Source organism: Rana temporaria, chromosome 11 (genome assembly GCF_905171775.1).
Source record: "Rana temporaria chromosome 11, aRanTem1.1, whole genome shotgun sequence".
Taxonomy (NCBI): Eukaryota; Metazoa; Chordata; class Amphibia; order Anura; family Ranidae; genus Rana; species Rana temporaria.
This window is the reverse complement of record NC_053499.1, coordinates 116,242,634-116,265,586: the sequence shown is the minus strand read 5'-3', so window position 1 is coordinate 116,265,586 and position 22,953 is coordinate 116,242,634. Positions and strand designations below refer to the sequence as shown.

General features: G+C 42.0%; 1 protein-coding gene across 3 annotated transcripts in view; it reads left to right on the top strand.

Moving 5' to 3' along the window:
* Positions 1-22,749, top strand: part of BBS1 (Bardet-Biedl syndrome 1) — a 52,348-nt gene extending 29,599 nt beyond the window's left edge. For 2 of the 3 annotated variants that reach the window (XM_040328892.1, XM_040328895.1), the window contains 4 exons: positions 1,519-1,652; positions 6,265-6,399; positions 16,625-16,711; positions 21,977-22,749. In XM_040328892.1, the coding sequence (XP_040184826.1) occupies positions 1,519-1,652; positions 6,265-6,399; positions 16,625-16,711; positions 21,977-22,063 (443 nt within the window). In that variant the 3' untranslated portion in view covers positions 22,064-22,749. The remainder of the gene's footprint in view (positions 1-1,518; positions 1,653-6,264; positions 6,400-16,624; positions 16,712-21,976) is intronic. The other variant, XM_040328894.1, reaches the window with a different exon arrangement.
* Positions 22,750-22,953: the final 204 nt, after the last annotated feature.

The following is a 22,953-nucleotide window of genomic DNA, read 5'->3' as shown; positions in this document are numbered from 1 at the left end:
AAAAGTCCCAGTTTTACTTGAACGCCCCTCATATATTTACTGATTGTGCCTCTAAATGCCCAGATAGATAACTAGATCATGTAAAGGTTGCCATAAATGTGCCAGTCATCCAACAAAATTTGCATGTAACAGTTGCTATCCCTGTAAATAGTAGGCATATAATGTACTTGATGGACTTTTGTCTTTTTCAACCTCGCCTACTATGTAATTATGTATGAGACTTTTCAATCTTATCAATCTTTGCATGTGAGACAGGTGGGTTGGAAAATCCTCCCCTGTCTTGCATACAGTCTTGAAGCCTATATCCTCCCGTACCATCAGAACCGCCAGCGTACTGTATATGGCCAAATCTATGAAAGAACAAATTTATTGACCTCAAAGCCCAAAAATATGTTAGGTAGTCTTTTTTATATTGATTTATATGCTAAATGTATTTAGACTGAAAGGCAGTATGTACAGTGCCTTGAAAAAAAATTCATACCCCAATACATTTTCCACATTTTGTCATGTTACAACCAAAAATTTAAATGTATTTTATTGGGATTTTATGTGATGGACCAACACAAAATGGCACATACTTGTGATGTGGAAGGAAAACGATAAATGGTTTTCAATTTTACATTTTTGTCTCATCTGACCAGAGCACCTTCTTCCACATGTTTGCTGTGTCCCCCACATGGCTTCTCGCAAGCTGCAAACGGGACTTCTTATGGCTTTCTTTTACCAACGACTTTCTTCTTGCCACTCTTCCATAAAGGCCAGATTTGTGGAGTGCACAACTAATAGTTGTCCTGGGAACAGATTCTCCCACCTGAGCTGTGGATCTCTGCACCTCCTCCAGAGTTACCATGGGCCTCTTGGCTGCTTCTCTAATTAATACTCTCCTTAACTGGCCTGTCAGTTTAGGTGGACGGCCATGTCTTTTTAGGTTTTTGCAGTCGTGCCATACTCTTTCCATTTTCCGATGGATGATGGATTGAACAGTGCTCTGTGATATGTTCAAAGCTTGGGATATTTTTCTTATAACCTAACCCTGCTTTAAACCTCTCTATAACTATATCCCTGACCTGTCTGGTGTGTTCCTTGGCCTTCATGATGCCATTTGTTCACCAAGGTTCTCTAACAAACCTCTGAGGGCTTCACAGAACAGCTGTATTTATGCTGAGATTAAATTACACACAGGTAGACTCTATTTACTAATTAGGTGACTTCTAAGGACAATTGGTTCCACTAGATTTTAGTTAGGGGTATCGGAGTAAAAGGGGGCTTAATACAAATGCACGCCACACTTTTCAGATATTTTATTTGTAAAAAAATTAAAACCATTTATCCTTTTTTTCCTTCCACTTCACAATTATGTGCCACTTTGTGTTGGTCTATCACATAAAATCCCAATAAAATACATTTATGTTTTTCGTTGTAACATGACAAAATGTGAAAAATTTCAAGGGGTGTGAATACTTGTTTAAGGCACTGTATAGATGAAAACATAAAAGCAAAATTTCTTCTTCCTACCAGCTATGCACCGTGTATTTCAAATGGATTTGTACCGTCTACGTCTTAATGCTGCCCGAGCATATGTTAAGGCCCTGGATGCTAGCCTTACACCAGTATCTTCAACGATGCAAGAACCACTTACACTCAATGCTATTGTAAGTACACACTGCTTTTATGCATTTGTTTTTTTGAGGTGTGTGCTTTTATGGTGTTATAAAAGATTTGTTATGCAAAAAAAATATATTTGGAGAAACCACTTTTGAAAATAATTTTTTTAAGTAAACCTGAGTTTCGATACTTCTTCTGCTACCACATTTCTGCACTTTATTTTGCATTGTATTATTGTACTAGGCTTTATTAAGGTTTGTATTTATGGTCATCTATTACACTATAAGAATAGACATCCACTCAGAGGGTGTCAAAATAGGCATTTTTAGACCAGCGCTGCTTTTCATTTTTATCACTATTTTTTTACTTCCAAAAATCAGGGCAGCTGCGATCTGTAGTTTTACTGAATCCTTGTATCCCAGTTCCCATTATGATCTTTGGCGCTGTTTTTCAGTTTTTTCCTCTGTTTCTGCTACCACATGCCTGTACTGTCAGCTCAGCTTGACTATAGTGCACCTCGCCCCCTTAATTTTCAGAATTATTGTTATTATTCAAGATTTATTTAGCCCTTAACAGTTTGTGCAGTGTTACAAGATAAAGGGAGACCATACATTTCCAATACAGTTCAAGACAAGTTAGGGCCCTGCTCATGAGCGTTTATAATATAAACACAAGTGATACAAAAGGTAACTAGAAAAGCTACAATTTCTGGGGAAATTGTGTGACGTGTTCTTGCTCCACCAGTAGTCTACAACTGGAGTGGGCAGAGTAACTGGGTGGAGTGGCTTGAGTAACTGTTGTGTGGTTGGAGTGGCTAGAGTAACTGTGGAAACTGTGTAAATCCATAAGAAAAGGTTGAAGTGAGAGTAGTTGGAAAAGTAGTAAGGTTTTAATGTTTTTTTTTATTTAAAAAAAGATATCTTTTTCAAAACTGTTTTATTTTTTTCAAGTTTTTTTTTTTTTTTTTTTTAATAATTTTATTTATTTATTTTTCAAAAATGTATTTTTCAAAAATGATTTTTTTCAAATGTTTTTTTTTTTATATATATATATATATATATATATATATATATATATAAACTGTAAAATATATCAAACTGAAAAGATGATATAGCTGGATAGCAGAATATTTTGTGAACATTTTAAAGTTTGTTTGGTGTCTGTAGGTGAAAGTATGAAGGAGCTGAAACTTTTGGGAGCGGAAAAAGATATTAAGAATTTGAAGCATTGACTTCAATGTTTAAAAAAAAAGTGTTCAAAAGCTTAATATTTTAAAAGTTATAAATAGTAGAAAAAAAGTTGACGAAGTCCCATCATTAGCTGAAAGAGCTAAACATTTTAAAAGCTGAAAGTATGCAGAATTTACGCAGAGCCAAAAAACTGAGCCGCTTCCCCTCAGCGTTGTGTGGGAGGGGCTATAATTCCCCTCAGAGCTGTGTGGAAGGAGCTATAATTCCCCTCAGTGTTGCCAGGAAACCAATGTTTATGCAGGCTCTAAGCACAGACCAGAGTATTTGGCCTCTACTGAATACTTGTCATTCTTCAAATGGTTGTATTTTAAAAACATTAAATCCTACAGCGAAGAGCTTTATATTGTGAGAATCAAGACCCAGACCTACATTTTTAATGTATAGTATGTCTCTAAAATATTAAAATTTAAGGCACAATCGCATCGTTTAGATATTGCCCCTCAATTTTAGAGTGTAATTTCAATGAATTTCAATGGATGGCGTGAGTTGCAAACAAATGGTCATATTGTGAAAACTCTCAAGACTATGGCTTAGCCGTGGACAAGTGTAGTGGCAGCAGGGATAGCTGAACGTTTTGATATAAGATTTGTGTAGGTGGGTCTAAAAATTCAGTTTTTGTCAGCTCACAGTCTAGTTTCGCCATTCATTCCTATGGGACAAATTTCGGCGCAAAAACTACGATATTTCGTGAACGATTCGGTATATTACTTGTCTATGTAGTGTAAAAGCTGTGGGAGGAGTTAGGGTGGTAAATTTGGCTATAATAAGAATAATATATATATGCGAGATAACAGTAAGTGCTCTTGCTATGCAAGAACACTTAATAATTGTGGCAGTATTTGTTTGCGCAAGTAAAATGCAGTTGCTGGGTAGAGGTGAGAGAGGTTGAAGAGACACATTTTTAGACATTGTCTAAAAGCGGAGTAGGGTATAGCTGTACATGTTGTGGTAGAGGCTCTGGAGAAGTCCTAGAGGCAAGCGTGGGAGAAGGTGTTGAAGGATAAAAAGCAGGTCCTATTGAGAGGATCAAAGAGAACATTTTGATTGATATTTTGAGATGAGGATGGTAAAGGAGCTGGGGATGGATGGCTTTGCATGTCATTGTTAATATTTTAAACCTTTATTATGTAATCACAAGCCAGTGGAGGGAATGGCGGGGGATTGGGGAGCAAGAGGACACTGAGCAGTTGGTAAGCTGGATGAGTCTGGCAGCAGCATTTTTGATATACCTTAGGTAGGGGGTATAGCCTTTGTAGAGATAGACCAATGAGAAGGAAGTCACAGTAGTCAAGGCAAGAGATGACAAGTGAGTGGATGCACAGCTTGGGTTTGTAGTTGGTTAGGAAGGGGCATATTCTGGAAAGGTTATGGAGTTTTTAGGACTTTCATCAAAAGAAAAACATAGTAGACGGGATTAGGGAACCAGGGAGTATACATCCCAACCCATTCCAGCATCCAACACCGCTGCAGGGTGTTCCAGTTAAGGGTCTTACAACATGTTTAGGAGGGTATCAGAGGCCGAGAAGTGGAGCCAGATGGACCACAGTATTTTATATTTGTCAAGGGTGGTGTTGTCAAGAGCCAGCATCTCCTCCATTCTCATGGTATCGTTCATAATCGAGACCCAACGGGATAGAGGAGGAGTGGTGGTCGTCTTCCAGAAGGATGGGATGAGCTGCCTCCCTGAGGACATAAAAAAAGGAGAAGACTCCGCTTCTATTGCAATTTTCGATGTCGTCCTGTTGGTAGGAAAGCTGCTGCAAAATGACAGTGTGGGTATTCAGGCTTTTATCATGAGCCTGAAGAGCGTGGCTGAGGCTATCAGTAGTACTATCTATGTCCTTAAAGCGGGCCCCCATGTCTTTCTCAATATCAGAGATTTCTTTCTTGTGGGCCTTTTCAATTCTGTGTACACAGTGCTCAAAGTCTGCTTTGGTGGGTAGGGATCTGACATAGCTGTACAGTGATCTTATCTGGGACTCCATGTCCCAGCCCTCACCTGAGCCCAGGGAGGCATTGGACCGGCTCCTGGTGAGCCTTGAGGAGAGATCAGGGTCCTCAGGGTGTGGAAAGTGGCTGAGTGAGCTCACCTGTGTGTGCAGGGATGATTCGGAGCGGGTGGGAGTCAGCGGTGCTGGCGCCATCTTGGAATCTGCACGTTGCTGTGAGGAGGCCCGGTCTTGAGTGAAATAATCCTCCAAATCACCGCCTTTTTGGGTCCCACTGGAGCCCCTCTGTGAAGAGGGATCATTTACTAGATACATTTTGAGTTGGTTAGGGATAAAGAGAAGGTAAATGTATTGAATACCTTCTTTAGCTCTATGTATACACAGGAAAATTGGATCAAGTCCCTAATAGGGATAGTATTGACATAGCTCCAAGTGATCCACAATGGCTCAAAATCAATATGGTTGAGAAACATTAAGAGAGCATAAAGTACCCGGACCAGATGGCTTACACCCAAGGGTCCTCATAGGTTGAGCTCTGTTATATCTAAGCCATTGATTCTATTTTTTAAAAAGTCTCTAATAACTGGCATTGTACCACTGGATTGGTGTACGACCAATGTGTGCTTATATTTAAAATGGGATCAAAGACTTTACCAAGTAACTTCAGACTGCTTAGTTAGTTTAAGTTCTATAGTCGAGAAGATACTTGAGAGTTTAATAAAAGACCACATAGAAGAGTCTTTGCTAGAAAATATTTGATGCAATAGTCAGCATGGATTCACGAAAGACCAAAGTTTTTTTGATGAGGTAAAAAATAAAATAAAGACAAAGGAGTGGCTGTTGACATAATGTACGGGGATTTGACAGTTCCCCCACATGTGGCTAAAGTGTAAATTATAGTCTACATACTTAGAAAATTCAGTTTGTAAATGGATAGAAAACTGGGTAAAAGACCGTATTCAGAGAATAGTGATTAAATGATTGAATGGTCTAAGATGTGGTGTACCCCAAGTAGAGGAGGAGAATGAGCAAAGAGCAGAGTCATGGAGGCCAAGGGAGTAGGTTTTCTTTTTTAAAGGGAGGAGCGGGTGATCAACTGACAAAGAGTGCTCTGGAATATCAATACAACTTTCTGGGCAAAAATCTGGCCCCAACTCCCTCAGTTGTGCCACACAATTGGCTTATCCCCATGTCTCATTAGCCATTATTGGAGAGTGAAGGGTCCTTGACCAATTTGGGTTGTTTAGTATCTCCTAACACAACATCTCTGAGATTTGGAGCAAATGGGCTGAGCTGATCAAAGTATTAGCTGCCTGCTGTGTGGTTGCAATGTCATTTTCGAAATGTTCATTTTGTGCCATATATTCTTGTCCGCTTAGAAGTCTATCCTGCCCATGTCAGATTTTCTTTTTCTGTCTTTAGTAATAAAGTACATTAAAAAAAATCCTCTCTCATTCCAGGTACAGGGTATTGGTCCTCGTTTCAAACTAATTCTTAACTTACAGAACACATCACAGAACCGGCCATCCATGCAGCTTTTAATAAGTTTCCTGTATGATGAAAGACTATACCAGCTTAAGCCAGCATTCTTTAAGGTAGGCCAAAGAAAACTTGAAGAAAACATGGCAAGAATGCATTCATAAATAAGTGAAGAACCAGTTTACCAGAAGCTTACTTTCATTTTATTAAGGCCCCTTTCACACTGGGCGTTTTTCAGGCGCTTTGGCGTTAAAAAATGCCTGTTAAGCGCATGAAAGAAGCCTCATCTGCAATCCCAATGTGAAAGCCTGAGTGCTTTCAGAGCCCTTTCACACTGCCAGTGCCCGAAAAAAGGTTGGTAAAGCGCCGATAATACCCCTTTGGCATTAAAAAAGCTCCCTCAATGGAAAGGGGGCTTTAGGTGCTGTGTATTCAACGCTCCTAAAGTGCTGCAAAGAAGCTGCTTGCAGGACTTTTTTTAACGCCCTGCCAGCGCAGCGTCTCAGTGTGAAAGCACTTGGGCTTTCACATTGAGATTGCAGATGCAGCTTCTTTCAGGCGCTTTACATGCACTTTTTTTTAACGCTAAAGTGCCTGAAAAACGCCCCAGTGTGAAAGGGGTCCTAATGATTTGTTTACCAAGCTGGGGCCACCTTCTGTAGACATGTCCTCACATTGCCATGTTGCTTTTCAAATGTATGAAAAACATTTCCAATGCTATTTGAAAATATATGAAATGTATGAAAACAAGGACTTCTGTTTTAGATTTTATTTTTTTTACTTTGCAGTTTAGCATGCTTGAGTGTTGGACATTTTTGTATCTGTTTAGTGTTGCATTCATGCCAAACAAAACTTGGTTAATAAAAAGTAGATGAAGAAGTTAGGTACACTTTTTTTTTTTTACTGTGTTGTCATCCCTGTTATGCATTACATTTCAACCTCCCAGTTGCTTTACATTCAAACTGCTTAGTAAATAACTTCACTTTATGCTAAATATACAACCCCAATTTAAAAAAAGAAGTTGGGACGCTGTGTAAAATCTACATAAACAGAATACAATGATTTACAAATCTCATAAACCCATATTTTATTCACAAACGAAAGCAGAAACTATATCAAAAGTTTAAACTGTGGAAATGTACCATTGTAAGAAAAAAGAAGGTAATTTTGAAATTGATGGTAGCAACACATCTCAAAAAAAAATGGGACAGTGCCATGATCAACATGATGTAGCTTCCCGTCTTCTTTAAAAAACGCTCTCTGTAAATGTCTTTTCTAACTGCTCAACAGTCCTGGGTCTTCTTTGTCGTAATTTTCTTTTCAAGATGCACAAAACATTTTCAAATTTTAAAAAGGTCTGGATTGCAGGCAGGCCAGTTAAGCACCTGGACACAAAGCCATGTTGTTATCATAGGTGCAGTATGTGCTTTAGCATTGTCCTGCTGAAATATGTAAGGCCTTCCCTGAAAAATACATCATCTGGATGGGAGCACATGCTGCTCTAAAACCTGTATGTATATTTTAGCATTGATGATGTCTTTCCAGATGTGCAAGCTGCGCATTCCATACACATTTTTACACCACCATACTATTGGAATAACTGGCTTTTAAAATACCATTTTAAATGAGCTTTGGCCCAGAGAAGATGTTTGCATTTCTGGATCATGTTTTGATATGGTTTCTTCTTTACATTATAGAGCCCTTATTTGCATTTTGGTGCAGATTCATCTAGAGTGGGGGCAATTTCACATTGAGGAACATTATTCTGAAATAGATGCTTTTCACAGGTTGATAAACCTCTGCCCATCATTAGTTCTGAGATACTTGAGTCTCTAAAATGCTCCTTTTATACCCAGTCATGTTATTAACCTGTTGCAAAGTGTATTTTCCAGCTATTCCTTGTTAGTACCACTTACTTTGAAAGCTTTTTGTTGCCCTGCCCCAACTTTTTTGAGAATGCTGCCATATGTTTTTTAAGAAAATTTACCTTATTTGTTTTTCTTCACATGGTAAATTTTCTCAGTTTAAACAATTGATATGTTTTTTTTTTTTTTTTTTATATTGTGAATAAAATATGGGTTTGAGATTTGCAAATCACTGCATTCTGTTTTTATGTAGATTTTACACAGCATCCCAACTTTTTTCAAATTGTACTAATATATGGGATGTTTTTTGAGTAGATTCTTTTTTCTATTTGCTTGGATATTCAAAGGCTTGGACCGTGATTGGGTCTAACCATGTATGCAGTTACTTTGTGAGCACCATAGCCTAACATTTGGCTCTAAGATTTCCCTGTAGTTGCTTAAGCCTGATCCATTGTAGACCTGTCAACCTAAAGCTTGGCTCAGTTGACTTACTAGTGATGTTAACCATTTACCATCCAGCCACTGTAGATAAATGGCTAGGCGACTCACCCATGAGAGCATATATAAACTTCCTCCTGCCACTTGTGCATGTCCACTAGCACTAGGGTGTGTAATGGTGCACCCTGTGATGGCTCTGTCCTTCAGACACAACAGATCACAGATTGCGGTACAGGGCCCATTTCCCCTGAAAACTGGCCATGCCAGTACAGTTTTACCATGTCCGTGCAGTCAGTCAGTGTCCCTGATTGCCACTACATTAGTACAGTGTCACCATACCAGTGCAGCCAGACAGTGTCCCTGATCCCTCCCCCATCAGTGTCATCCAGCCAAGTGTAGCCAGTAACCGTGTTGCTGATCGCTGCTTCACCAGACCAGAGCATCCACCACGAGTCCCAGTGTTAGCCTGCATCAGTATTTCTGATTGCAGCCACACCAGTTCCAGTGTCACTAGACCAGCGTAAGCCAGCAACTGTGTTGCTGATTGCTTCCACACCAGCAGCCAGCAACAGTGTTCTTTATCATCACCACACCAGTTCCAGGGTCATCAGACCAGTGTTACCCTGAATCCGTGTTTCTGATTGCGCCACACCAGTCTCAGTGTCAACAGACAAGGGTAAGTCGGCAACAGTGTTCCTGATCTCTAGCCATGGCAGTGCTAATGACACCAGACCACTGTAAGCCAGCAACAGTTTTACCAATTCGTCCAACCACAACAGGAGCAAGCAACAGTGTTCCTTATCACTGCCTCACCAGTCCTTATTTCACCAGACCAGTGTAAGCTAGGGATGGTTCCAATGTTAGATGTCGAACGTAAATAACGAACATATGGGGCGTTCACAGCAAATTCGAGTGCCACAGAGCACCCCATAATGCACTGCTAGATTGCACATTGTTGCTGATTGGCCAAAGCATGCACCTGACCTGCATGCTTTGGCCAATCACAGCGCACTCTGCTGTAAGAGCCATTATTGGCCAAAGGCCAATTATTCAAAAGACTCACTATGCCTCTTAAAAAGACCTTGGGGTAATCGCTTTCCAAGATTTGGTAATTTTGGGGGTGTTTCTCCTGTTCTGGCACTCCATGTACAAACGTGGTAGGTAGTCTGGAAATTAGATGTCTAATTTATGCCCCTTGAAAGCTGGAAAGTGCATCTTGGATTTTGGGAACCCTCTATTTGGCTAGGTTGCAAAAAGGTCTCACAAACGTGGGTATGTGTTTTGGGGTACAGTATGCCAATGCTGTGCATGAAAAATAGCTTGTTAAACAGACAACTTTGGCAAAAAATGATAACCTAAAATAACTCGCAATGCTTTTTACCAAATACCTTGGAATGTCTACTTTCCAAACAAGAGTTATTTTGGGGGTGTCTACTGTCCTTGCATTTTAGGGCCTCAAGAAATGATAGGCAGTCAGTATATTTGGGTTATAAAATTTTAGCTCTATACCATAGCTTGTAGACTCTATACCTTTAACACAGTCTAAATAATATATACTGATTTAAAAAAAAAAATTACCAAAGAAATTTAGCAGTGTGTTTTGTTTTTTGTTTTTTTCCTTTTTTATATAGTAAAAAAAAACAGTGGTGATTAAAAACCACCAAAAGAAAGCTCTGTCTGGGGCGTGTTCACATGTGAGCGGTGGCGGACGTGTTTGTGAGGAGATCCCGGATTCCTACATTCCATCCGTGCCTCTAAACCCCTCCAAAAGACCAGCTAGCCTGCCTGCCTGTTTCTCTCTGTCGCCTGCTGCATTTGGAGCCACTATTGTGCAGAGGTTCAGCCTGTGGAGCCTCGGCTGTTGCACACCTGCGGCCGCCGCCATCTTCTCAGCCTGTGCCCTGCTGGAGTGGGCTAATTCCGGCCTGGCCGAAAGGTAGGGGACTCCCAATCACCAACCTGCCTGCCCTTCCACCTGCCTGCAGCCATCCTGTGGTCTGCAGGGCCGCGGATAGGGCTTGTATCGGCCGTGGCCCAGTTCGGCCTAGTGAGGCCTGCGGTTTCCTAGGCAGCTGCCCCGTGGAAGTGCGCCGCGGCGGCCTGTCCTGGGATCGAAAGCACGGCTTTGCTGGTTCCACCTGCTTCAGCGTCCATCCACCTCCCGGCCTTATCCTGCTGTGCTGCCTACCAGAGACTGCTAGTGTGGGCCTGCTGAGGAGTCCTGAGGCTTGGAATTTCTAACCATCCTTATGTCCTAAGGCTGCACACTTCCTAAGCCTGGGTGCACGGCCCCTACACCACTGCCCTCCTGTCCATCTTCCTGCCAAGTGAGGGACTGCTGAGCCTCACCTGCTCTGACTGAGATACCTTGGGCCTAGTCACAACCGCCAGCTGGATATCGCCTGCCTCCCTGCCCACGCTGTCCCGGGCACAAGCTCGCTGGATCCCCTCTTGTGTCCTCCCCAGTGCAGATGCCCTCAAAGAAAACACATCCTAGGTCAGCCAGGTCCACGCCACTGCAGGAACTGCTGACTCCCCCTTTCGGCGCGACCAAACGCCATCTTGGTCAGGCGGCTCCAGGCCTTACTGGCCGAATTGGAGATGGAACCCAGGGACGTCCCAGTGGCAGCAACATCAGCCCCCCTACCACAGGATAGTACCACCACAATCATTGTCGTAATTGAATAGAGCTGCTGATGCGCATAGACCACCTTGCTGAAGAATGCAACCTGATAAGGAACGACCTAGACAAATTCGGGGGGCGAATGGCAGAGTCTGAATCCAGAATATTGGCTACTGAGGATCTCACTGCTACCCACGTCACCTCCATTGCTGAGTTACAGCGCACCGTGCAGGCCCTCGTTGCAAAATCTGATGATGCTGAAAACCGGCCCAGGAGGAATAATATTAGAGTCCTTGGCCTTCCTTAGGGGGACCACCCGGCGGAATTAGCAGAAGACTTATTCAAGAACCTGCTGGGCCTTACCGCTGTCACTCCTACTTATGTGGTTGAAAGAGCCCATCGGGTACCCACAAGCCGAGCCATCCCTGGGAACCTTCCCAGACCCTTCCTGGTCCGCTTTCTGAATTACCGGGACAGGATTCTGGCTGAGGCTCGTAAACATCCCGCACTAGTACGGCAACACCTCCATCGTCCTCTTCCCTGACTTCTCGGCCGAGTTACAGAGGAAGAGAAAGACCTTCAACGATGTCCGTAAACGGCTCGGAGCAAAGAGTATTAAATATGACATGCTTTACCCCAGCCGGCTCAGGGTCCAACATGATGGCAAAGTTTGGTTTTTTGACACCCCTTCAGAGGCTGACGGATGGCTGGCCACTCTAAAATAAAGGTCTCCTATCACCCGCAGTTGTTTGATGCACAAATCATACACATCCTGGACTTCTTATCCTACTATTCTCCTTTTTTTACAAATACCGGAGCTACGACAAGTGCACCCTTACGCTAGATACGCACTCCCCCCTCGCGGTTTGAATTTGAAGGATCAACAGAAGTTCTCTGAACTGTTGCTCTACACTTATCTGGAGGTAGTTCAACCAACCAAAGGAACTACCTCAGAGAATTGACCTTGACTAGGCCCTGTCCTTCTCGGACTGCGGCCAAAACTTTGTTTACTTCTCTGGAGCCTCCACCCACACCCTGTTCTCCGGAACTTCTGCTCCCAGGGGTGTGCAAGAACCTCAGGCCACCCAAGATCTGGACTGATACAGACCTGGTAGAGAACCAAGTTGTAGGGTTCCTCGGCTAGATTCAGGTTACATGTTTTGTTTTTTGAGCAAAAACTATTCCCATTACCTCTCTCCGTTTTTTTTTGTTTTTTTTTGGGGAGAGTGATGGGAACTAGTAGGATAAGCACATTGTGCTTGGGCTGGTTTATATTCTTTTTGTTTGTTTTAATGGTATGTCTCATGGTTTTAACCAGTTCCCGACCCCCGCATGTACATATACGTCCACAATATGGCACGTACAGGCACATGGGCGTACACGTACGTCCTTGCCTATTAGCGGGTGGGGGGTCCGATCGGGACCCCCCACGCTACATGCGGAGGTCGGGTCCGCTCGGGGAGCGATCCGGGACCACGGCACGGCTATTTGTTTATAGCCGCTCCGTCGCGATCGCTCCCCGGAGCTGAAGAACGGGGAGAGCCGTATGTAAACACGGCTTCCCCGTGCTTCACTATGGCGGCGCATCGATCGTGTCATCCCCTTTATAGGGAGACACAATCGATTGACGTCATTCCTACAGCCACACCCCCCTACAGTTGTAAACACACACTAGGTGCACCCTAACTCCTACAGCGCCACCTGTGGTTAACTCCCAAACTGCAACTGTCATTTTCACAATAAAGAATGCAATTTAAATGCATTTTTTGCTGTGAAAATGACAATGGTCCCAAAAATGTGTCAAAATTGTCCGAAGTGTCCGCCATAATGTCGCAGTCACGAAAAAAATTGCTGATCGCCGCCATTAGTAGTAGTAAAAAAAAAAATAATAAAAATGCAATAAAACTATCCCCTATTTTGTAAACGCTATAAATTTTGCGCAAACCAATCGATAAACGCTTATTGCGATTTTTTTTACTAAAAATAGGTAGAAGAATACGTATCGGCCTAAACTGAGGAAAAAAAATGTTTTTATATATGTTTTTGGGGGATATTTATTACAGCAAAAAGTAAAAAATATTGCATTTTTTTCAAAATTGTCGCTCTATTTTTGTTTATAGCGCAAAAACTAAAAACCGCAGATGTGATCAAATACCACCAAAAGAAAGCTCTATTTGTGGGGAAAAAAGGACGCCAATTTTGTTTGGGAGCCACGTCGCACGACCGCGCAATTGTCTGTTAAAGCGACGCAGTCCCGAACTGTAAAAACACCTTGGGTCTTTAGGCTGCATATTGGTCCGGGGCTTAACTGGTTAATATGCTATAGTGCTAACATTCAAAGGTATGTCATGACAGGGATTATGCTGCTCATTATTAGTCTCCAGTCTCACACTTATTAGTCCTCACCATGATGGCTGATCACAAGGATAACTCCTTTTCTGTTCTTTCATGAAACATTAGGGGCCTAAATTCCAAATTTAAAAGAGCCCTCCTATTTCAATACCTGAAATCCAATTCTCCCCGAATTATCTTTCTCCAGGAGACCCATCTTATGGGCAGCAAAATCCTAACATTTAAAAAAAGCAGTGGATTCAAAAGGCGATTCACGCCACATACTCCACTTACGCTAGGGGAGTGTCAGTTCTGGTGCACAAGAACTTCCCGTGTGTAATTGAAGAGATATGCACAGACCCCCAGGGTAAGTTTGCTCTGGTGGTACTCAACCTATGGTCTCAAAGTTATATTGTGGTGAACATCTATGTCCCTCCGTCTTTCTCCCCCACAATTGTATACAAGGTTCTGTAGAGGGTCACTCCTTTTTATCCCTGGAAGACTATTGGTCATGGGTAATTTCAATGCCACCATGTTGGCTGATCTTGACAGGCCCACTCCTACAAAATCACATTGTTCAGGTCTATCCAATTGGGCTCAAGCAATTGGCTTAGTTGAAATATGGAGATGGAAACACCCGTCTACCCTACTCCTGTTTCTCAGCTTCCCACAAAACTGCCTCACGGATAGACCTGGCTTTTTTGTTGAATGAATTCTGGGAGCAGAACACGGGTCCTCCTCTACAGACATTACATGGGACGCCTTCAAGGCCTACTCTAGGGGACAATATATGTCTTCTATTGCGGCAATCGGACAGAAACAGGCATTCAGTGGATAAATAATGATATGGAGGGCGCTCTAATTAGTATATATAACTACCATAAAATTAGCAAATCCTGTGCTTAAAACAAATGTAAAACATGCAGATATTTGTGAGATAGCAATGGTATGCCACCTAGTGAATTAATTAGTTTGTTAATGACTAATGATTAAAAAAGTCCCAATATAAATGTGGAGTGCAAATTCAGCAGGATTTCTTCAAATACTCTGCATACAATCTTGTTCCAAAGTGATAGTGTGTTCCTTCACCAAGAAGAATATAACATCTTCACCCGAAGTGCTCAAAATAAATATTGCGCTTACGACAAGGATATGACTACTTTACTGAAAAAGATAGTCACACAAAGCTTTAGCAGGATTGTGCCTGCACACGTAATGGAAAAGACTGGATCTGGGATTTTTAATAACCGGAATGCAGACAGGAACAGAAAACAAAAGGTGCCCATAGCGTGATATTGTTTTATTTAAAAAAAAAATTAAAAATTGAACATAAAAAAGATAGCCAGATGGCCTCTTACATTAACCTCCCTGGCGGTATGATTCTTTCAGAAAAAAGAAGCTGAAAGCGGTACCATTATTTGCAAGGAAATTTGGTGTTTTATACTGTAGGTCTGTAATTTTTAGGAATAACTCACTTAAATCTGACCAAACAAGAGACTAGTAGGCATCCCGGGTATGACATTTTTTTAAAAACAAAATTAAAAATTATAATATAATAAATAATTATAACAAATAATAATATAATTATAATAAAAAATTATTCAATAATGTAATCAACTCAAAATCACTGAAATTTGCTCAGTTGCAGAATTGTTGCTGTCATTATTTTTTTTTTTATGACGAATTTCCCCACAAATCGCTATCGCACAATTCTGCAAGTGATTATAATTTATTATCACTGTTTTCTAGCTGATCTAAAACCATTTTTGACATAAAGGGACACTTTTGGTTGCTATGGACAATCTACAGTTTGCAGGGAGAAAGAAAGGTTTTTATTATATAAAAGAACATGTAAGACACTGGGCAGACCACTAGGGATGAGGGGGGGGTGTATTTTTTACATACAGTACTGTAATCTATAAGATTCCAGTATACTATATGTAATGTGTTTGTTTACATTTTTGAATTTGGCGCCGTTCTCCGCTCCCGTGCGTCGTAACGTCGCAGGGAACGGAGATCGGCGGCACAGGAGGACACTGTGTGAATCGAGCGAGGTCCCGCTCGCTCACACAGCGCGGTGGCATCACTGGATCCAGGGACAAGGTAAGTAACTTTGTCTGCTGCTGCAGCGAGGCAAGCCCGAGTCTGACTCGGGGTTACTGCTTTTGGTATGAAAATCTCACCCCGAGTCAGACTCGGGAATACCGCCAGGGGGGTTAAAGAGCTGCAGACGTGTCAGATTTTTTGGGGTCTTGGGGTCCCGCTCGCTCAGCTCTCCCAGCCGCGGCATGTACTCCCTCCACTTCTGATACCTCCACAGGCGCCGGGGATGGTGTGGGTATACACAAGACCAGGTATTGCCGCCGACGTACGTTTCGAAATTTTACGTCATCGGGGGGCATACCTGGTCGCAAAGGATCACGGTATTTGTAGTCTGCCCAACGATGTAATTACATCTCAGGCGGGGAAAATTAAAAACCGGATTTGTTGCAGCCACAATGCCGGTCGGCTTCCGCATTGACATCAATAATATTGCAACATCCCTATATTAAAATACATTCTGAATCTTGCCAAAAAACATATTCTTACGTATCATAGATTAAGGCATAGGTGGGGAGCTTGCACTTAACTCTTCAATACCACAACATATGATAGACAGAGCTTACGAGGCTTAAGTCAAAGTTTCAGTGCGGAAAACTAAAAAATGGTCTGGACAGTAAGGGAGTTTGACTTGCTGGGCTTCAAGTGGTTACAGATCTTTGCAGGGTATTCAGGTTTTTGCTAGTTGCAGATTCGCTTTCTGTAAAGGCAATGCAATGAATATTCCACCATGCATTTGCTGCAGTGAGCTGGGGCAGATAGAAGAATGTAGCAGTCACCTGTGCATACAAGGAAGGATCACCCATTCTGTCCATGACCCTTACATTAAACATTTGAAGACTACAGAGTTATTTGTCCTGTAGAACTAGCATTTTTGGAGATCTATTCACCGTCTTTAGAAATCTAAGTAATGCTGTTATTTATATTGTACCTGACAGAACTAGTTTGTAACTTCCTATCTATGGTCCAATACTTTCTCCTCAGGTTCCACTTCTGGTTCCGGGTTTAAACTATCCAATTGAGACATTCATTGACTGCTGCTCTGATAAAGGCATTTCTGATATCATCAAGGTAATTTTTAGCATTCATTAAATCTTTGAGTCTGTGCAGATTTTCCAATATATATAAAATAATCTGCAGAAATTTTGTTTTTGTTTTTTTTTCGAAATTGTCGTTCTTATTTTGTTTATAGCGCAAAAAATAAATACCGCAGAGGTGATCAAATAGCACCAAAGGAAAGCTCTATTTGTTGGAAAAAAAGGACGCAAACTTGGGTACAACATCGCACGATTGTCAGTTAAAGCGACGCAGTGCCAAATTTTAAAAAGTGCTCTGGTCAGGAAGGAGGTAAAATCTTCTGGGGCTGAAGTTGGTAAAGCAGTATTAAACCCAAAACAAAAAAATTTAAATATTGCAGCTTACCAATCATTGGATATGGTGGCTGTATTCCTTTTCTTTTTTCGAATTTTTTTTTGCAGGCTTTTTTTCCCTTTGTTTTCACCTGGTGATCTGGACAGTAACACACCTCCTGTATTAGAATGCAAGCACTCTGAATGAATGAATGAATGAGCACAGGGGGCACAGATTTAAATGCACTAATAAACTGAAGCCAAACTCCAGCTCACACTTTGTATTAAATTAACATTTTCATTTTTTTCTTTCAAGGTTAAGATTTTACATGAATAAATAAAAGCTGATCATTCTAAGTACCCCTACCAGTGTTAAAGCGGAGGTTCACCCTAAAAACATGTATATACCATTACATTCAGCATACCTCCGACATGTACAGTATGCTCTTTGTTTTTTGTTTTTCGCTGTACATACCGTATTATTGTTCTTTTCCACCTGGTTTCCGGGTACTCGCTCCCGCGGGAGTAGGCGTTCCTATGCAGCGGCGCAATGTCACCTGGGACTTAGCCTAGATGATTGACGTGCTTGATAAAAACTTCCCCCCGGTGGATGAGGCGCGTCACGAGTTTCCGAAAATAGCCGAACTGGGAGTCGGCTCTATTTGGCGCTATACGGCGCCTGCGCACAGACTAGGAGCTGTGTAGAGCTGACTGCGCAGGTGCCGTATAGAGCCGACTTCCAGTCGGCTATTTTCGGAACTCGTGACGCGCCTTATCCGCCGGGGGAAAGTTTTTATCAAGCACGTCAATCATCTAGGCTAAGTCCCAGGTGACATTGCGCCGCTGCATAGGAACGCCTACTCCCGCGGGAGCGAGTACCCGGAAACCGGGTGGAAAAGAACAATAATACGGTATGTACAGCGGAAAAAAACAAAGCGCATTCTGTACATGTCGGAAGTATGCTGAATGTAATGGTATATACATGTTATTAGGGTGAACCTCCGCTTTAAGTCCTCTGTCTCATCCCTGTAAACTGATACATCTGGAAGATAGCTTGTTCTTATTGAACAATTACAGTCTTGCTGGCTAGATCCCCAGATGAAAACAAAGCCTAAAAGAAAACTATACAGCCTTCACATCTAAGCATTGCAATACAAGAAATGTTTGCTTTTGGGTTTCATAACGCCTTAGGGCTCTTTCACACGGAGCGGACCGTTTCTGGGTCCGCTCCGTGTGTCCGCCAAAGCTCAGCAGGGATCCCCGCTGAGCTGTCGGCGGATAGGGCGGTCCCCGCACACAGTGCAGGGACCGCCCTGTCTCTGCTCCGCTGTCCCCTATGGGGGATCGGATGCAGACGGACCGTCTGTCCGTCTGCATCCGATCCGTTCCGCCGAATGGAAGAAAAATAGGGTTTCTTCCGTTCGGAAAAGCGGATCCCGACGGATGCGGATGCTCCATCCGCTAACGGACGCGATCCCATAAGGATTCATTACAAGTCCGTTAACGGACTTGTAATGAGCGGACGAACGGTCCGCTCGTGTGAAAGGACCCTAAACCCAAAACCAAACATTAATTATATTGAAGGTTGCCAATTTATTTTATGTGATGGCTGCATTCATTTTCTTTTTTAGACTTTTTCTTCTATTTCCTTCTGGTGATGGAGCCAGTAAGTCCATTGTTTTTCAAAAGAACAAGCTCTTCAGCAGAATGTATCAGTTACAGAGATGAAACAAACAATTTAATACTAGCAGGGGTTCTTGCAATGATCAGCTTTTATTTATTTATGTCAAACCCTTATATGCAGTTACAGAAAAATGTTCCTCATTACTTTTAGGATACAGGATTTGCTGGAGTTCGAATTCAGTTTGTTAGTGTATTTAAATCTGCTAGTACATCTAACACTCCCCTCCCCCAGACTGAGAATGCTGCTATCCAAAATGGCCCCTTGTGTGCCTTCATCTAAAGTGGTGGAACTCTAATACAGGAGAAGTGTAACTGGCCAGGTGAACACAGAAGGAAAAAAAAGAAAACAAATGCAGTCACCAGATCAAATGATTGGTAAGCTGCAATATATTACATTTTTGGTTTTGGATTTAATACCGCTTTAGGTAATTGGGAGGAAGGGTGTACTTTTAGCTCGAACCTTTTGTTCCTTATTTAGATTTGTAGGTATTAAAGCCCAACTCTGGACACAAGAAAAACAATATATTGTGAAACTGCTGCAGAGTGCAGCCATTTTTATTATGATGTCAGCAGCCCCAGCAGACTTAGAGCTGTCACTCAGACGACATTCTTATAGTATCCTCCTTCACGCCCTTCCCCTCAGCTAAATAAAGGATTATGTAGGGAGGGGCAGAGGAGCTTCGAGCTCAGACAGTAATTGAACTCTCCCAAAAGAGAAGAGGGCTTTGATGTGCAAGAAGGGAGGGGCTGTACTTGGGAGTTCATGGAACAGAAAACCACTGTAAGATTTTTCTGCGCCTTTACCTGCAATGTTTGTCAGTTAGTGGTAGGGTCTCTTTATGGAAGAGCTGTGCTTAGGAAATGACACTGTGTTTCCGATGTCCTCCTACCCTGGAGAAAGGACCTATTGAGTAGGGACAGGAATATGGAGAGGAATGGGTTACATATGTGATCTGTGGGCGATTATGGCATCTTTGCTCAGCCCTGCTACCCTACTACTTCTATGTATATCCCAACCAACATGTCCATTCAACTCGCGTTACTTGCTTTGATCCAGCTTCCTCTGGCTCGGTTTTCACATGCTTGATCAAGACATAACTTAGCCTGATAGCTCCTGTTGTCTTTTTAATAGGTGGCTTCAACCCTTCTGGCACAAAGAGCATGGGGCAGTTTCAATAGCTGACCAGGGTCCAAATGTGGTCCTTTTGGTTGCCTTTATCCAGCCCTTGGGGCACTATTTGTAAAACAATGGGGCACTGTTCCTGCCATTGACACCAATAATGGGGCACGACTCCTGCCATTGACACCAATAATGAGGCACTATTCCTTTAACCACTACATTACGAGCCTATTTCTGAGACTTGGGCCCAGATTCACGTAGATAGGTGTAAATATAAGCGGGCGTAGCGTATCGTATTTACGCTACGCCGCCGCAACTTAGAGAGGCAAGTGCTGTATTCACAAAGCACTTGCGTCTAAAGTTACGGCGGCGTAGCGTAAATGTGTGGGGGTAAGCGCGCCTAAATCTAATGAGGAACAGGGGGGCGTGTTTTATTTAAACTAATCATGACCCCACGTAAATGACGCTTTTTTCGAATGGCGCATGCGCACTATTCGCAAACGTTTTACGCAAACGATGGAAAATTTTACGCTGTCCTGACATCCATACTTAACATTGCGTACGCCTCACTATAGCAGGGGTAACTACGCCGGTCCGACGCCTTACGCAAACAGATACGCCGGTATCTACCTAATTTGCATATTCTATGCGTAAATCTACGGAAGCGCCACCTAGCGGCCAGCGTAAATATGCAACTAAGATACGACAGCGTAAGAGACTTATGTCAGTTGTATCTAAGCAAAAATCCGGCGTATCTTGCTTTCTGGATACAGAAAAAAGATACGTCGGTGCATCCTAGAAGTTACGCGGCCTATCAATAGATACGCCGACGTAACTTATTTGTGGATCTGGCCCTTGGTGTTTACACGTTAAAAACTTTTTACATAGAACCCCCAAACATTATATATATTTTTTTCTAACACCCTAGAAAATAAAATGGCGGTTGTTGCAATACTTTCTTTCACACCGTATTTGCACAGCGGTCTTACAAGCGCACTTTTTTGGGGAAAAAATACACTTTTTTTAATAAAAAAAAAACAACAGTTCACCCATTTTTTTTATATAGTAAAAGATAATGTTACACCGAGTAAATTGATACCCAACATGTCACACTTCAAAACTGCGCCCGCTCGTGGAATGGCGACAAACTTTTACCCTTTAAAATCTCCATAGGCAACGTTTAAAAAATTCTACAGGTTGCAATGTTTTGAGTTACAGAGGAGATCTAGGGCTAGAATTATTGGTCTCGCTCTACCGATCGCAGCGATACCTCACATGTGTAGTTTGAACACCGTTTTCATATGCGGGCGCTACTCACGTATGCGTTCACTTCTGCACGCAAGCGGTACGGCGTGTTTAAAAAAAAAAAATGTTTTTTATTTATTTTACCTTTTTATTTTTTCACTGTTCTTTAGAAAAAAAAAATGGTGTCACTTTTATTCCTATTACAAGGAATGTAAACTTCCCTTGTAATAGAAAAAAGCATGACAGGTCCTCTTAAATATGAAATCTGGGGTCCAAAAGACCTATGGGCGGAAGTGACGTTTTGACGTCGCGTCCACCCTGCAATGACTTGGAGACGGGCGGGGGCCATCTTCCCCTCGTCTCCATGTCGGGCTAGAGACAATTTCGGATCGCCTTCACCGTTACCGACGGCCACGGTAAGCGGCGGAGGGCACCAGAGCGCGGCGGGAGGGGGGCACTCCCCCGCCGCCGATTAAAGTGATCTTGCGGCGAATCCTCCGCAGAAACCACTTTTATCTGAAAGACAACCGCCGGCTCTTGAACAGGATACCGAGGTTATGGTAGCTAGCTGCTACCATAACAACAGTGTTCCTCCTTTAAAGAGAGGACGTTTATAGTCGTACGATGGGAAGGAAGTAGATAACTAATGGCAACAATGGGGCACCATTCCTCCCATTAAACTCAATGATTGGGTATTTCTCACTCCCATTGAGAGCAGGGCATTTTCTACACCTACCAGGTCCCCCCACCCCTCAAGCCTGAACTGTCCCTTTTTTTTTTTAGAAAGTTTGAAGACCCCTGTACTATAGCATAGGCCACGTCACATACTCCTGACACTGAACTGTGAACCTTTGCAATTGTAAAATAATTTTTTAGCTGGGTTTTTGTACCATTGTCACTTTTTATTTCAGATTGAACCGACATGTATTCTCTTTATAGGTTTTTGTCTTGAAAGAGGGGAAAAGCACACCACTGATCACTGCACATATCAGTATGCCAGTCAGTGAAGGACTGGTAGCTGCCTGATCAGAACTTCAAAATTCTAGTTGCCTGGAAGGAGGCTTCAAAACACATACCAAGATGAAGAGTCTACAAGCGCAAAAGGATCAGTGTAATATGCATCCTAGATCAATCTACATGCATTTCACATATTGGTTTTCTTATAAGTTTCCAGTGTATTTTTGCAGCTACCCTTTTGTGACCAAGAATAAAACATTGGATATTGGGGGGAAATGGTCAATGTCTGCCCTCTGTGCCCTCAGCATTTACAGCCTTGTCCGTTTCTACAAATAAGCATCTTAAATATTTTTTCAGTGAATGTTAAACCAGCAAACATAAGTGCAGGATTCTTTCATCACATTCCTATGGGGTCAGAAATAAACAGAGGCGTATAATCAGTCTTTATCAATTTAATATCATTGACAAATGTTGATAATGTAATATTTTCACTATTAAGATTTGTCAAACTAATCAATGATTATCTATGCTTATGTTATTTTATTTATTTATTTTTTTATGGGGAGAGGGGAGAGAATCATGTGAATGAGTTGTCAGTTTTAAGCTGTGCATACACTGACACATTTTATCTATTTTCACTAGAAAGTCATAAAGACGAGATCTAGATCATGGTAGGTGAAAATTTGAAGAGTGCGAGTACATTTCTACTGTTTTCATATAAAGTAATAAAACTTGGCATATACTTTGAAAAACAATGTCTGAAATGGGTAAAAATGTGTCTTTCTACTGATCATTAGGACACTTGTATTCTGCAGGCACAGGAGAGAGCAGTCCTTACAAACCAGCAACCTACTTTATGTGCTATTCAGTAGAAAATTTTTTTTTTTGTTTTTGTTTAGTTAAAAAACGCATTTGTCCGAAAATCCGAATTAAGGTTAAATCTGTCAATTGAAGGCTTA